Genomic DNA, 16,792 nt, shown 5'->3' with positions numbered 1-16,792 from the left:
CGAAGCGTTTTTTAGCGAATTTGGGGCATTCCATCTTCTTCTTGGGACATGCCTAGCCAAAAAAAAAAAATTATTGTAAAAATAAATGACCAAAATACCTCCAAAAAATTTAGGGATAATTTTTTATTAAATGAAATATTTTTTATTATTTTTATTACATGTGCCCCCATCAGAGTATGCATGCCGCAAAATGATTTATAGACTAAAGATTAAAACTAAAACACTCTAAGCCATTGAACCAAGACCTAATACTCGAGAGCATTGTGACATTGTGACTCAAGCCATCCCAACCATCTACTCCGATCTAACGGCTGAGCAGGGGCACGTATAGTTATATGTGGGTAAGATCAGCTTCCACAATATTGAATACTCAGTAAATTAGTTGCATAGATAAATTTCTCACGAAAAAATTAGATAAAAAGAAAAAAGTAATCGAGAAAGTATGCAATCCATATTTTCCCACCACAATGAAAACTCAAAAGTATTTACAACCCAAACTTTTAATCCAAAACCCACCGCCGAAAAATCACACCTGGCCGGAATTTGGGATACGACCTCCGGATTCCGATAGTGTAGTGGATTCCGGCTGCCGGAATCTGACAGCAGCCAACCTCATACTTTCAATTAGCGCCTCGGTATCACTTTGTTCCGCCAAAATCTCAGCCAATTGCTCCCTACTCATTACCAATCTTACCCTCCACATGCCCCTTCCCTTCGACGGCAATACCTCAAAGCTCGGCCGACGGAATATTTCCTCCGCCGTTGCCTCCCCTGACGAAACCCTAACGGGCCCTAACGTCTCCCCCTCCGTCAATTCTTTTGCTGCTTCCTCTTCCAATGATGGGGATTTGTCCATCTCTAACGGGGCTTTCTCTGTGCTCAACGGAAGGAGGTAGAACAACTGGCCGTTTGGGAGCCAGGCGTGGCCCGGTAAGGACAGGGAGACGTTGCCTGGACGGAATATTCCGTAGCCGGGGAAGTTTTCAGTGATGGAGGTTACCTGCAAGGGGCCCTCAAACTCCATGATCCCGCCGGATTCCGTTAATACCCTCACTGAATCTTCGTATTCTCCGTAAAGCCCCTTCCATGAGCAATTTCCCATTCTTGTTTCCCGGTGAATAAAGTGGCTTTTTCCGGCGAATTTTTTTATTTGAGGTTCCGGTTCGTCTTCGATGAGAGGGAGTGTCACAGTTGATTTAAGAGACGCGGAAGCAAGGGACATTGATTTATTTTATTTTTTTTCTCTCTGGGGAAGAGGACAATATTAGCTGGTTCTTTTACGCTTGTTTGAATTTTGAGATTTGTTTTGTTCGAGGGTTTGGACAAAAGTGATGCAGGGTCCCAACGGTCACTAGAACGTTGGGTTTAATTTGTATTTTGCCGACCAATTGGAGGGCTCCGATTTTATCAAGTGTAAGCCACAGGCCCATTTTGGAACAGGGGTGTTAATGCTCGTCGGGTCGGCGTCCACCCTCACCCGACCCCCGCCCAATAACTTGGTCCTAGCCGGACCTACACCTGCTATGCATCCATGTCCGGGTCTAGATAAAAGAAAAATAAATTTTATTAAGAAGATTTGTATTGAAAATCTGATCTTGACCTGGATCTAGGTCATTTGGAGCTGGACCTAATCCATGAGGTCCGATATATGAGTCTAGACCCAAGGCGACCCATTTGGTGAATTGAACTTACCAATTGCCCCATAGGTTGGTGGTACAAAACTATGGGATTGACACTTGTTGATATAGTAGTGGTGTTAGAATATGCCATTAAGGTTTTATGGGAATGTAATGGGGGATTATCTTCAAAGATATTATTTTTCTTTTATACATAGAAGTCACAATCATTATTGTTTCTTATATTTCAAAATGTACGATTGTAAGAGTGTCTAGAATAAATAAAAAGTTCCAAAAAAAATTTCTCGGACTTCACAACTCACCACAAGCCATCCAATTTGACATCTAATGAGTGTGAATGATTGTCATTTCCATGTACAGAAAATAAACGTTATCTCTATATACAATCCAAATTGAACGTTCAAGATTTGTAGCATGTAGCTTGTTCAATTGTGCCCCTTGAGACATCTACCGACAGAGATCTGGCCCAAATATTCCATCATGTATTTGCATTTATTGTAGGGAAAGGTTTATATAGACCAGAGGATCTAAACAATCAAATTAGAGCCTACCTATTGTTTTGATGCTCAAATATCATCAAATTGATCATCTCAACATCAAAACGCATTAACATGAGAAAAAAAATAGATTTCAAGTTTTGATAATAGCAATTTTTGTAACGCATTTTTTGTTAGTCAGTTTTCAAGATTTTAAATTTTTCATAGATCTGAAAATATATTTTAAAGCTATCACAAAGATTTCCAATATTGAAACAACATTTCTCGATACTATTTGAAGGTAGGCTCTAATTTTATTGTTTAGAGCTTAGGCTCTATACAACCCGCACCTTTTATTGTAAAGGACAACATTTATATAGAGCCGAGGCTCTAAACAATCAAATTAGAGCCCATCTCAAAAAATTCACTAGAAGATATTATTTTGATGTCTAAATATCCTCAAATTGATCATCTTGATATCAAGATACATGAACATGAGAAAAAAATAGATTTCAAGTTTTGGAAATAGTGCATCTTGTAATGCATTTTTGGACCGTCAATTTTTAGGATATTCATGTTTTCATAGATCTCAATCTGCACTATTTTTAAGCTTTACATTTTATAATTTAAAATAAAAATATATTTTAAGGTGTTCACAAAGAATTCTAGTATTAAAACCACATACGCTTTACTTTGATTGATTAGAGCACCTATTATAAATGATTGATTAGAGCACCTATTATAAATAGAGAATCAGTCTTGATGCAAAAAGCTTGGAACCCTCTCTTGTTGGCCAATGCAATAGATAAATATGTATGTTTTAAGCATGCACACAAAATTCACACTTAAAAAGCCTCGATCTCCATTATGTCATTGCACACACAAATCTCTCTGTTCCAATCCCTGGACCTCCATGCACGTTTAAGTGTCAATTTGGATCGGAATCATTATATCTGGATTGGGTATCATCGGGTCCCAATTGGTTCTTGCTAAATATCAAGAACCGGCTGGATCCCCCATAAATCGGTTGGTTCCGGCTGATCCCTTGATACAACTACTCGGTTCTATCAAAGCGCCTGTCAAAACCAGAACTACTTTTTATAAATTTTTGCAATTATTTTTAAATTTTTTAATCTCATTATCTGATTTGAATCGCCCATCCGCCTAACCAAATCGAAAATCCAAATAAACAACCCAGATTAGCAATCCGTTTTTTAAAACCTTGCATTGAAGCATCGGTTCAGTTGCCAAGGTAATTCAATAATGTCATCCGCACACATCCCAAGACTGGTTCGTTCCTCAAGGTCAGTCAATAACTACTACCTTGTGCATCTGCTTGTCTTCTTGTGTTTGTTCGAGGGCGTAGTCGCCACCATGAGTCACCCTCTCACAAACCACATTCATATTGCTGCCGTTTCTCATGACAAAATCCGATGGGATCATGTTTGATTAGTAGGAAAAAGTAGTCCCTCGAGGTGTTTTTGAGAGATTTGGGAACTGAAGCACGACCAAGGTGTGTAACCTGCAAACCAGTGTTTTAAAAAAAGCCGACTCGTCCGGTTCGACTCGGAAATCGTGAAAAGGGGACCGGACCGCCTAAAAAATCGGAAATCGTCCGGTTCTAGAGAGAACCGGACGATTCTGTACAGTGAATCGCCGATTCACTGTATGGAATCGGCGAGTCCGAACAGTGAATCGGCGAGTCCGTACGGATTTTTTTTTTTTTTTTTTGTAATCCATGATAGATTTTTTTGTAATACTTGATCGATTTTTTTGTAATCCATGATCGAATTGTTTTTTTTTTTTTGTAATCCATGATCGAAATGTTTGTTTTCTTTTCTTGTAATCCATGATCGATTTTTTTGTTTTTTTTTTTTTTTGTAACCCATGATAGAATATTTTGTAATCCATGATCGAATGTTTTGTAATACATGATCGAAATGTTTGTTTTTTTTTTGTAATCCATGATCGAAATGTTTGTTTTTTTTTTGTAATCCATGATTGAATTTTTTGTTTTTTGCTTTTTTTGTAACCCATGATAGAGTTTTTTGTAATCCATGATTGAATTTTTTGTAATCCATGATCGAACTATTTTTTTCTTTTTTTGTAATCCACGATTGAATTTTTTGTTTTTTTTTGTTTGTTTTTTTTTGTAATCCATGATCGAATTTTATGTAATCCATGATCGAATTTTATGTAATCCATGATCGAATTTTATGTAATCCATGATTGAATTTTTTGAAAATTTGTGATTTTTTTTTTTTAATCCATGATCGAATTTTTTTTTGTAATCCATGATAGAATTTTTTGAAAATTTGTGATTTTTTTTTTAATCCATGATCGATTTTTTTGAAAATTTGTTATTTTTTTTTAAAATCCATATTATTCAAAGAGAAAATGAGAGAGATGATGATTCTGAGGCCACTCTATCCCAGCCATATTATTCACATATCGAGTCCCAACAGCAACAGTGTAGGGATGAGCACGAAATACTGTAAATTAAATGCTGAATGGCGGTTCATGCAGGGAAAGAACATATCATTATTCGCATATTCATTCAAAAACATGAAAATTCTTAATGGAGTACCCTCATTTTTTATTGAATTCCTAAAAAACAATATTTATAATGAATTTTAATAATTTTTTCGAATTTTTTTTAAGCTTTATTCTGACCGATTCACCCAATTCGTGATCCGAATCGCCGATTCAGAGATCCGGATCGGTTTTTTGGAAGCCCGATCCTGATCACCGATCCATTTTTTAACCCATTGCTGCAAACCCATTTTGCCTTTATATCTAAGAATTGGGGGTTCTAAAATCAAGTCCAAATTTTATGGCCTCTGAAGAAATAAATTGCATGTCATAAAATAAAATTTATTTTTAAAGCTCAAATTTAATTTTTCTGGTTAAATTTATGCTTTTCAAATTCATGATCGTGTTGTGTTGCAACATTTTAGACCAAAAATCCATCTCTTGAGATGATTTTGGGAGGGTGGACTCCTGTAAGAGGTACGTATGTTGCACCAAAAACCCTACTCTTATTGTGATTATGAAATATTTTTTATGTTTTTGTATAAGGTGTCAGACCTCATACTATGGAAGTGAGACACACCTCAGAAACCTTTCAAAAAAGGTTATTGTAGTGCTGGAATAATGGACTTGATGTTTTAGAAATAGTACATTGTGTAATAAATTATCCTTTGTTAATTTTTCATATTTTCAAGTGTTTATATATACTCGATTTGTACAATATTTGGAACTTCAAATTTCATAGTTAGGGGTGAAAGAAGATTTTTCGGCCATCATCCTTCAATGCAGTTTGGAGTTGCGCCTTAGATAGGCATCTTATATAAGGGAAAGGTTTATATGCTTCCCCTATAGCGTAGAAGTTCTATCCTTCCGCTACCATCCAGCCGCCCAATTTTGATCAAGAGAGCCACTCACCATTTGATCTTAGATCCGATGTCTCAAAGTACTTTACTTTTAGTTTTTTTTATATCAATTGTATGAATATAAAATTTGGTACGTGTCATCTTCTCATTGGGGCGCACCAATAAAAAATATTTAAAAATAATTTTTCTATAAAATATAATGACCAAAAATTTCAAGGGTATTTTGATCATTTTATTTTATTGATTTTTTTTTTTTTTTCGCCAGTGCGAGTTTAATAGAGGAATGGACGTCCAAAATTTGGTATCAAAATAATTTACAAAAAAAAAAATTAAAAATAAAATAGTGTAGAGACGTAACATTGTGATGTGGCAATCTTAGCCCTCCATTCAGAATGGACGGTTGGATAAAGGGGATGATAGAACTTCTATGCTGCAGGAGAAGCATATATAAACCACACCCATTGTATCACCTTTAGGAGAATTTTTTTCAATCTAGTGGTTTGGCATTTTTCTCAGAATCAAAGTAGATTTTGATTTTCTAATCACTCAGATCTACTTGTCTAAAAATTAAGATTTTTTTCTTGCTTTTTTATTTTAATGTTGATAGGTAAATTAGGCTATATTTCGTTAAGGAGGCTAGAAAATACTCTAAAATAGAGTTTGCTCGAGGGAGTGTACACCCGATCAAGTAATCTTTTGACTTTCATTTTTAAGATCCACTTACAGGCTTCACGAGCTTCACTTTAACCATCAATGAAGTGAAAAGGGAAACGAAAAGGAGATCTAACCAATCGGTGGCAATTGGATCAGGTCAACCCGACTTGGGTTTGAGCTTAGAAACAAATATTGGACCTCTTGGATTTATCTAGGTCACCATCCTTATGGGGTTGGGTCAGTTTTGGGTCAAGGTTAATTTGACTCAAGCCAACCTAATACGTATATATAATGACTAATGATCCTATGAGACCCTCCCACACGTATGTGTGTGGGACCCCAAAGGATCACCATTAAATTTGGTACAGATCTCTAGAAAAGTTATCACATGGGTGTGAGATTTGATGTTTTTAGAGATATGTGCCAAATTTAATGGTGATCTTTTGGGGTCCTACACACATGGGTGTAGGAGGGTCTCATTGGATCATTTCTCATATATAATATATATGTATGGGAGAGTTCAAGGTCAGTCGGCTAGCTGACAAATATGGTAAACGCCAAATGGCCCAAATTAAATTTGGACCGATATAATGGTCACGATTATATTTCGTATATAAATTTTAATTTTATTTTCAAATCTAATTTACTAATGCCTTTAAAAATTATTAGGGTATTTTGGTTAATTTATTTTTATAATATTTTCTTAATATTTTTATTGGGTGTGCTTTGATGAGAGGAGTGGACGCTCCAAATTTTAAGTAATTCGAATTAAAAAAAATTTAAAATCAAAAAATGAAATATAATGATGACCATCAGATCAACCCAATTTTAATCTGGACTGTTATGCTTACACTATTCCATTAGCTAGTGTGCTGACATGATCTTTTCATTATATGTATATATGTGCATTATTATTTATATATTACCAAACATTTTCAATAATTTTTTATGTTTTATCTAAACACAAACACGACCAGACCACCTGACTCTACTGACCTAAACCCCACATTGGCTCAGGTCCAAGACAATAGGGGTATAGCAAGGACGCCGTTGGATCGACTAGGCCCCAACCTGACCTGTTAACACCTTGGAATCTAACTGTCCCTTTATTTTTGAGCCCTAGTGTCTCGCATTCACAACATCAATGATGTGAAAGGATAAAACTTTTCATATGTTTGAAAGAAAGGAGGCTCTATCGTATCCACCTTTAATCTGCATTGGTTCCAGATCTGTTCAATCTGCTAGCTTTTTCAGAAATTTATCAAACAAATATCCAAGAAATGACCTACTTAACATTCATATATTTTTCTTTTTATTTAATGCAAAACACCACATCTAAAAATGGAGAATTGCGAGTTAAATTTATGTTTGATTTTACAATGGGTGAAATGGTTGGATTGTTAAGATTAGATGAGTTGATATTTTAAATATAGTTGGATAAATGCTGCCCACCAGTAGAACTAGAGGATAAAAATTTAGGTTTGATTTTGCATTGTCTCGTACGCATAGTAGTAGACAAAGATTTAAAAGATAAAGTAGTTAATATCAAGAGAGTTGATGATAGGCTCCTATTAATTGAACCTATATTAGAGGAATCGATATTTAATGTAATCATAAATGATAGAATTAAGTGAAAATTTTAGGAGAACAAGGATGGCCTAGTCCAAGACATACCAAATAGAGATAGGACATTTTTAGAAGTTGACTTAAATAGACATGTAGGGAAGGATATTAGATGATATGAAAGGGTATATGGGGGATAAGAGTTTGATAAAAAAAATAAGATGGGTAAGGCTATTTCAGCTTTTGCTATGACCTACGACCTAATAATAGCAAATATTTACTTTGAAAAACGAGAAGAATATTTAATAATCTATAAAAGTGAATCACATAAAGCCACATAGACTTCTTTTTAGTTAAGACAGTAGATCAACCAACATGCTAAGACTGTAAGGTCATCCTTGGAGAGAGTTTGACTACCCAACATAAACTCGTGGTTATGGATGTTTACATAAAGACATGAAAGATGAGAGATGAAATTAATAAGTGCCCAAGAACTAGGTGATGAATCTTGCAAGAGTGGTGGGTTGCAAGGTGGGTTCGTTTCTTATTTTCTACTTGGGCCTACCAATTTCGGATTCTAAATTCCCTATTACTCTATGGGACAAGGTAATTGAAATAATACAAGTTAAGTTATATTTATGGAAGGACAAGTACTTATCTTTTGGTGGTAGGGTAACTTTGCTCCGTTCCGATTTAGCTAAGTTACCTATATACCATATGTCTTTAATCCAAATTCCGGCTTCAATGGGGACAATGATAAAGAAAATGATGAGAGATTTCCTTTAGGGATCTAGGGAAGAGCATAGAAAGTTTCATTTGGTCAGATGGGATAGGGTTTGTACTCCTAAACGTGAAGAGGGCATTGGTATTCGTAATATTAAGAAATTTAATAAGGCTTTACTGTGTAAATGGTGATGGCATAGTACCTATTTTAAGTATAATCTTTAGTATAATGTGCTTCTCTCAAAATATGGGATGGACAACCACAATTTATGGCTTGGTGAAGGTAGATGGAAGAATGTCTCTTACACTTGAAAAGCCATTTATAATTGGAGACCTATGATCTCGGGGTATTTTAAATGGCATGTTGGCAATGGAAAGCATGCCTTATTTTGCATCTTAAGTAGATTGGAATGTTCACCCTTAAAGTTGATTTCCCTGACCTTTTTCATGTGGTTGCTGAACCAGATTTGTTTGTTGGAGATGTAGTAGAAAGAAGAGGGGATAGGTTGTTTTGGAATATCAATATCAGATACAGGAGGCTGAGTAATGTTATTTTCTCCCAATGGTGTGCCTTGATGGAATTGTTGGAAAAAGTTTATATCTCACATGATGTTGTAAATGAGATGGTATGGGAGATTGAGAGTGATGGTATTTTCTCAGTAAAAGCATGTTACAATTTGTTTTTCCATGATCGCTATACGTGGTCCTTTCCTGAGATTGTCCATATTTGGAAATGGCCTATTCCCCATAAAGTTTAGCTTTTTATCTGGCTTGCAGCACAACACAAAATTTTGACTATTGATAACTTTATGTAGCGAGGTAAGATTTTGACTAATATCTGTTTACTTTGCAAACAAGATAGGGAATCTGTTGCACACTTATTGATGCCTTGCCCTTTCTCCTCCTGGGTCTGGCACTGGTTATTTAATTTGGTTGGGTTTTCTAAGTTATGCCGCGGAAGGTATCCAAAATGTGCACACAGTTCTCAATGCCCTTTCTTTCGAAGATAGGGAGGAGAATTGTCAGAAAGATTACAGTAGGTATGATGTTTTGGGAAATCTGGAAAGAAAGGAATAGAAGGACTTTTGAAGGTGTAGTCTTACCCTTCAAAAAGTTCGTTCTATTAATTCAGCAGTCTATTTGGTATTCTTTTTATGTGACCAAGGAGGAATGGGGAATTACCAAACTGGATGTCATGTCCAACCTCTCCAATCTTTTTATACTTGGAGTGAGAAAAACTAGACCTAAGGCTTTATGGTGTGCTCCTCCCTTTGGATTCCTTGAGATTACTTTTGATGGTAGCTCAATGGTAATTCATGTTCGGCAGGTATTGGGGGAATTATTAGAGAATGTTTTGGGAACACTATTCTTTCCTATGCTGGACTTATTGGTGTGGCAACTTCGAATCTTGCAGAGATGAGCGCTTTACTCAAGGAATTGCTTATTTTTGTGCACCGCAACTTGGGGAACATTTGCATTGTTGAAGGGGATTCTTTGAATGTCATAAAATGGTCTAGGAAAGAGCAATATGTTCCCTGAGAACTTTGGTATCTGTGGTTACATATTTTGGATGTTTCAGCTTCCTTATCTATTTCTTTCTCCCATGTATTTCGAGAGGCTAATGGGGTTGCTGATGCTTTGGCTAAAGAGGGTATTGGCCTTGATTCTATTATTGTTTCTTCTAATGTAATTTCCTTTTAGCATTTCAATAAAGTCTTGAACATTTGTATAAAAAAAGAACTAGGTGATGAAATTTAGAAAATGAGAAAACCAACTTATTTTGGGAAAAATTAGTTAAAAAAAGAAAATGTAACTCTGAACATGATGTCAATGTTATGTGCAATGATATGGGTAACTGTATTAAGAAACCGGCCAAATAAATTTTAGGAGAAACTAAATGGTAAAGAGATACTAATAAGGAAACTTAGTGGTGGAGTAATGAGGTTAAGAAAGCCATTAATAAAAAATAATCATACTATAAAACTGACAATGTAATAGCAACGATCAAAACTTAGAAGAATATAAAAATACTAAGAAAAATACTAAACAAATAGTAAATAAGACTAAACATATGGCATATGATAATCCGTACAGTAAACTAGATCTTCAAATTAATAAAAATGAGAGAGACAAGTGTGGGGATCTAGACCATATTAAATACATTAAAAGTGAGGATCAAAGGGTGTCGGTGAGTGATGAAGATGTCATTGAAAGGTGTATAGTTTATTTTAAAGAATTATTAAATGAAGAACACAATGGAAACATAGTCGTAGAAGGAACCGTTGGCATAAATGAATGTGGAGATCATAAATACATTCATAGAATTAAGATATTTAGAAGTGAAAACAACTTTGAAAATGATGTCGATAAGAAACGTTTTAGAATCAGATGGTATCTGGATAGAGGTTTGAAAGTGTATGGGAGAGATTGGCAGTGACTGGTTGACCAAGCAGTTAAACAATGTGTTGAGAACAAAGCAAATACTAGATGCATAGAGGAATAGTATTGTGCTACTTATTTATAAGAAAGAATGGGACATATAGAATTAGGTGAGTTATCGATGGATCAAATTAATGAGCTACTTTACGAAGCTGTGGGAGAGAGTGATTGAGCAATAGCTAAGGCATAAAACGAATTGTCAGAAAACTAGTTCAGTTTTATACTATGAATGCCAACAGGTATAGCTATTTTCCTACATAGGCAACTGATTGAGAAGTTTAAGGCAAAGGTAAAAGACCTCCACCATGGTCTTTTATTAATATAGATAAAGCTTGTGATAAGTACCTCAAGATTTGATTTGGTGGATGTTGAAAAATAAAGGAGTCTGTAGACACTACACCGACTTAGTGAAAAATATCCATGAGAAAACGCTAACCAATGTGCAAACAACTAGTAGATAGATAAGTTTTCAGTGGCAATAAGTCCACATTAGGGGTTAGCATTGAACCCATATGCCTTTGTCTTAGTTGTGGGCGACTTAATTAGGTACCTACAAAATGAAGTACCATGGTGTATGTTGTTCACGGACGATATAATTTTGATCTATGAGACCAAAAATAGCGTCAACACAAAGTTAAAACTTTAGAGGGACGCTTTAGAATCTAAAGATTTAAAAATTAGTTGGACTAAGACAGTGTATAGAATGCAAATTTAATAATAGAAAGAGTAGAGATGAGGAAGTAGTTAATATGGATGGCGAAGAAATACAAAAAAGAATGCATTTTGAATATTTTGGGTCGATAATTAAGGAAAATACAGAGATTGAGGAACGTATTGCACATGGAATTACACTGAGTGAGTGACGTGGAGATGTGCAATTGGAGTTTTATACGATCCCCACATACCAATTAAGTAGAAGGAAAAATTCCATAGGATAGATATGAGACCAACTTTGTTTTAAGGGGTAAAACGTTGGGTGGTCAAGGAACAACATATCCATAAAATGATTATAATTGAGATGAGGATATTAAGATGAATGAGTGACAAGAAAAGAAAGGATAGAATTCGAAATGAATACATTCGGAAGAATTTATGTGTGGCACCAATTGACGGTAAGACAAGAGGTTGTGGACTTAAGTGGGTTGGCCATCTACAAAATAGACTCAGTACAACCATTGTTAAGAGGTGCGAGTTAGTTCAAGTGGAAGGCTAAAAAAAGACAAAAGAGGTAGGCCTAAAAGGATATGGTTGGAAGTAGTGAGAAAATATATAAAGATTTATGGGCTCATCGAGGGGTATGACGACTTATAATCTCACTGAAGATATGACTATAAATGGAGCAGAATGACAGACTACGATTCGTGTAGCCGACTCCAATTAGTTGGAAAAAAACACTAATTATAATGATGATGTACAAATGTTGCCTATCCCCCCGACCCCAAACATAAAACCAAAAAAACCAGATTTTATTTTATTTAAATATTTATTTATTAATTACTTTCTAATCAGAGCAGTTAAAACTAAAACGATTATAAAGCCAACATGGGTTAGCTTCAAGTTTCTCTCCATGGTTTGAGAGTCCTATAAAGTAGAACAATGAGTGGTGATGAGTGAATTGGCCAATATAATCAAGTGGGCCACTAAGAGGCTAGGTTTCCTTGCAGCTTGAGGGATATTTTTGCCAATGTTTATTTTATTTCAGCGATTGAGAAATTGACAAGCAGGCCAAAGAGTTACCGTACAAGACCTGTGAGCTTATCCATTTAAATTGTGAGGTTTCTATTTGTGGGTTTGCTTGCTTTCTTAAATGTTTCTACATGCAGGCATTCTTCATCAACTAATATAACAAGGAAAAGTTTGCGGGTGGGTTACTTAGAATGGGTCGGATCACCGGGTCTATCGGGATCCAGATTTTGATTAAAAAAGTATATATGGGATTTGGATTCGGATCTAAAAATATATAAAATTTGGATCTTGGTTTGATCCAAAAAAATAATTTTATATCTATAAAATAATGTATCACCAAAAAAAGACTATGTAACATATATGTATAATATATAATATTTTAATAACTGGTTTGGATCTGGATAGGATTCACCTATACTCGTATCCGATCTGACTGGATCTAATGTTTGGATCCCGAACCGACCCACCAAATCCAGATCTTAAAACCATACCCGGATCCAAATAGAATCTGAAATTTCAAGTTTCGGATCCAAATTGGGTAAAATCTCAGCCCAAGGGTTATCATTTGTCAACTAATATAACAAGAAAAAAATTTATGTAGCAGGCCCACCCTTTCAACATAGGAAAATTGTTTGACGAGAGAGCCAACTCAACTATAGACATGCGGCCCCCTTTATAATTCATATTTAAGATGGATTACTAATGTAAAATTTTGGGATTTGTTATTCTTAGATAATATGGTGACCATGAAATTGAAATTTTTAAATTTAAAAAATAAAAATATTACTTATCATCTTTACAATTCATATTTAAGATGGATTACTGATGTAAAATTTTGGGATTTGTTATTGTCAGCAATTATGGTGACCATGAAATTGAAATTTTTAATTTTTAAAAATAAAATCATATTGATCATTTTTTTTTTTAATAGTTCTTCATCTATATCAAAGATGGACGTTTGATGGGTGAAAAGCCTCAAATGTTTTGGTGAGTTGGCTAACTGACCAAAGCCATGTCCTTCTATATATTTGGGGCCTCAAACCATCACATAATCGCTTGAAATGCATTTCTAAAAATAGCGCAAATCATATTATTTGTGAAACGTTAAAATGAGTGATAGTATTTAATTTTTTGAAAAATTGATCAAAATACATATCAGAGATCAAATAGTTATTAATTTACTTGATTTAATTTCAAAATGCCCATAAAAATACAAGTGACCATGAGTTCAAATAGTTAAAAGGGGTAAATTTAAATTGTTGAAAAATTAGGTGTGCTTTGATAAATTTCCTTCTTCTTCTTCTTTCCCTAAAATCCATGATCACAATAGTCAATAGTAATTTACGAAATTTTAGATCCAATATCTATCTCTAAGACAAAGATGAACTTTGAAATATGGATGCATCAGAGTAGGAGATGAACTTTGAAATATGGATGCATCAGAGTAGGAGACGAACTTTCAAAAGGAGACACATTAGAGCCAGTGCATGACTGCCCCTATGATAATAACAAGGGAGACTTAGAGGTAACCCCTTAGACCATACTTTTTAGGCAATCTACCTTCCCAATACTTTTCCAACCACACCACTAACCCAAATATTGTTTATTTTTTTATCCACTCTTCAAGTGAGAAAGTAGCTTTTAGGATGACTGTACCCCATGGATAAACCCACATTATTTTGTATCCCTTCATTCTCTTAAGGCTTTGAGGTTTTTCTATCCAAAAATTGAAATATGAGATAATTTATCTCTCTAGAACTTGAAATTTGGGATGGTTTTTTTCTATAAATATTTTAGCCTCTCTAAAAATTTGAAATTTGAGATAGCTTCTCTTTTTAAAAATTTTAATATAATTTTTTACTTTAAAATTTCAAATTTCAATATTTTAAATGGAAATTAACTTAAAAATGTGGCGCATTTTCGCCTAAGAAGAGTACTTTCTTACTTGATCGCTTAAAAGGAAGTGGTAAGTAAGTGATATTGAGCTAGTAGTGAGATTTAAAAGTATGTATACCAGAAAGTATGGTCTAGAGGTGTCTATAATATTTCCTAATGACAATAGACACCAAAGGAATCGTTCTTTTTGATAGAGGGGAGCTCCAGAAAGTTGGAGTGGGTGACTTGTTAACCAAGTCACCATTCAACGCAAATAGGATCTCATAATGAGATAGAGATTGATATCTTTTTTATGAGGTTATGAGATCTTTTTTATATATGGTTGTCATCCATTGGCCCATACATAAATCGAAATATGTAAGCGCCTTTTTGTAAGCTCTTGCTTGATTTAACCAAAGCCACATCTCTTGGGCCAGTTTAAGCACATCTCTTTTACGCGACTTTGGGCGGAGTTTTCTTGGTGTATCATAGATACATGAAGCATTCTTTTACAGAGAAGAAGAAAAAGAGGGAGAAAATTATCCTTCTCTTAGATAAAAGAAGAGAGAGATAGTTGTCATTATTCTTAGAGAGAAGAAGAAGATGAAGATGAAAGAAAGCCAGTGATCATATTCTTTTTTTTTTTTTGTTGAGAGAGAAAAGAGAGAGAATGGAAGAAAAAAAAAAGAAAAAAAGAGAAAGTTATCTTTTTCTGAGAGAGAGAATAACCTCAGAGAAAAAAACCTAGAGAGTGAAGTCACTAGAAGAATCCAAAAAGCCGAAGAAAGCCTGTATTATTGGATAACCATTATAACATGAGAGTTTTTAGTGGATTTGATCTCCTTTATCTTATGGACATAGCCTGAAAAGGTGAACTACGTAAATCCGGTACCAGAAAAGATTTATTTATTTATTCGTTTAATTGCCTGTTTTCCCACTCATACACACACATTGGTTTTGGCATAATTTTGTTTCCCATATTTCTATAGCGCATCTGCATCCATACGAGAGGGCTTTATTGAGTGAGCCCAACAAGTGGTATCAGAGCGAGGTTTCCCTTTCCGCTTGGTCCTCCTTATCGCCGTTTTCTCGATATAGCGAACTTAACGGTTATAGGACAAGTAAGGAAGAAGACGAATCTTGCTCCTTCAATCTTTGTCACAACTCCAGGCTCTGCCCCGGCTTGACTTTCAATCAATTGGACTTAGGGGATTTTTTAGGATTCAAACCCTCATGTGGAAGCTCTGCCAAAATTTTGTTAAAATTTATGCAAAAGCTTAACAGATAGTTGATACTGTAACGCATAGGCGATAGCTGATTGCAATGCACAGATGTTGTGCGATAGCTAACTGCAATGCACAGGTAATAGCTGACTGCAATGCACGAGCGATAACTGACTGTAACACACGGGCAATAGCTGACTGTAACATACAGGTGATAATTTTCAATAACGCACGAGCAATAACTAACCGTAATGCATGAGTGATAGCTAACCGTAACATACGGTCGATAGCTAACTGTAACGCATAGGGGATGGACAATATGTGTAAATATATGCATTTTAGTACTGGGAGCAGAATAATATTGCTCAATACAAATAACTGGATCATCTGGAAGCCAAATATGGAAGATCTACTATACTGTTAAGACGTATACGCACCTATTGTAAGGGCATAACATAATCCTAAAAGTATGACAGACAACGAGTAGAAGAGACTAGACCGAAAAACTCTCGAAACTATTCAATATGCTCTACTATGTGCCTGAAATTTTAATGATTTAGAGTCCATAGTTGGAAGAAAATATGTGTATTATTTCTCATACTTGAAAATATATTTTTCTTCACGTTTGTACATCCTAAGGCCGAGATAACCTACTTGACGGCATGTGAACATCAAAACAGCCTTTTCTAACATTTTTTTTTGAGTTGATTTGATTGTTTAAGCCCAACCTTATACAACCTTTTTGTATTTAAGATGTTCTACAAAATATGCATCTTATATCCAACATACACTGAGTAATCGGGCGAGTCCCAACCAAGTTTTACATAACCGTAGTCCACCGATGCCTCAGTTGAGTATCAACTGAATAAACAAATTGTTTTATACCACCCATCATTCCGAATTTTGAAGGATTCTAACTCCTCAAGAAAAAGTTGAGTTTGATGGTCAAATGGAGCTAAAATAAAATAAAAGATCCCCATCATTCAAAACTGCAATGCCGGTTAATGATTACAAAAAAAAAAAAAAAAAAAAAAAAAAAAAAAAAAAAAAAAAAAAAAAAAAAAAAAAAAAAAGGACAAAAAAGAGAAAAGGTCAACTGCACAATCCAAAAAGCAAAGAAAAAA

The 16,792-nt window shown here is 34.8% G+C and overlaps 1 protein-coding gene across 1 annotated transcript; it reads right to left on the bottom strand.

The window, feature by feature from the left end:
- Window positions 1–395: 395 nt before the first annotated feature.
- Window positions 396–1,286, bottom strand: LOC18442333 (uncharacterized). Its single transcript, XM_020672297.2, has one exon. The coding sequence runs from the start codon at window positions 1,220–1,222 to the stop codon at window positions 527–529; it is 696 nt and encodes a 231-aa protein (XP_020527956.1). The 5' UTR covers window positions 1,223–1,286; the 3' UTR covers window positions 396–526.
- Between the last annotated feature and the right edge of the window lie 15,506 nt (window positions 1,287–16,792).

Source organism: Amborella trichopoda, chromosome 1 (genome assembly GCF_054954075.1).
Source record: "Amborella trichopoda isolate Santa Cruz 75 chromosome 1, AtrichopodaSantaCruz75HAP2 v2.0, whole genome shotgun sequence".
Classification (NCBI taxonomy): domain Eukaryota; kingdom Viridiplantae; phylum Streptophyta; class Magnoliopsida; order Amborellales; family Amborellaceae; genus Amborella; species Amborella trichopoda.
This window is presented reverse-complemented; position numbering and strand designations above follow the sequence as displayed.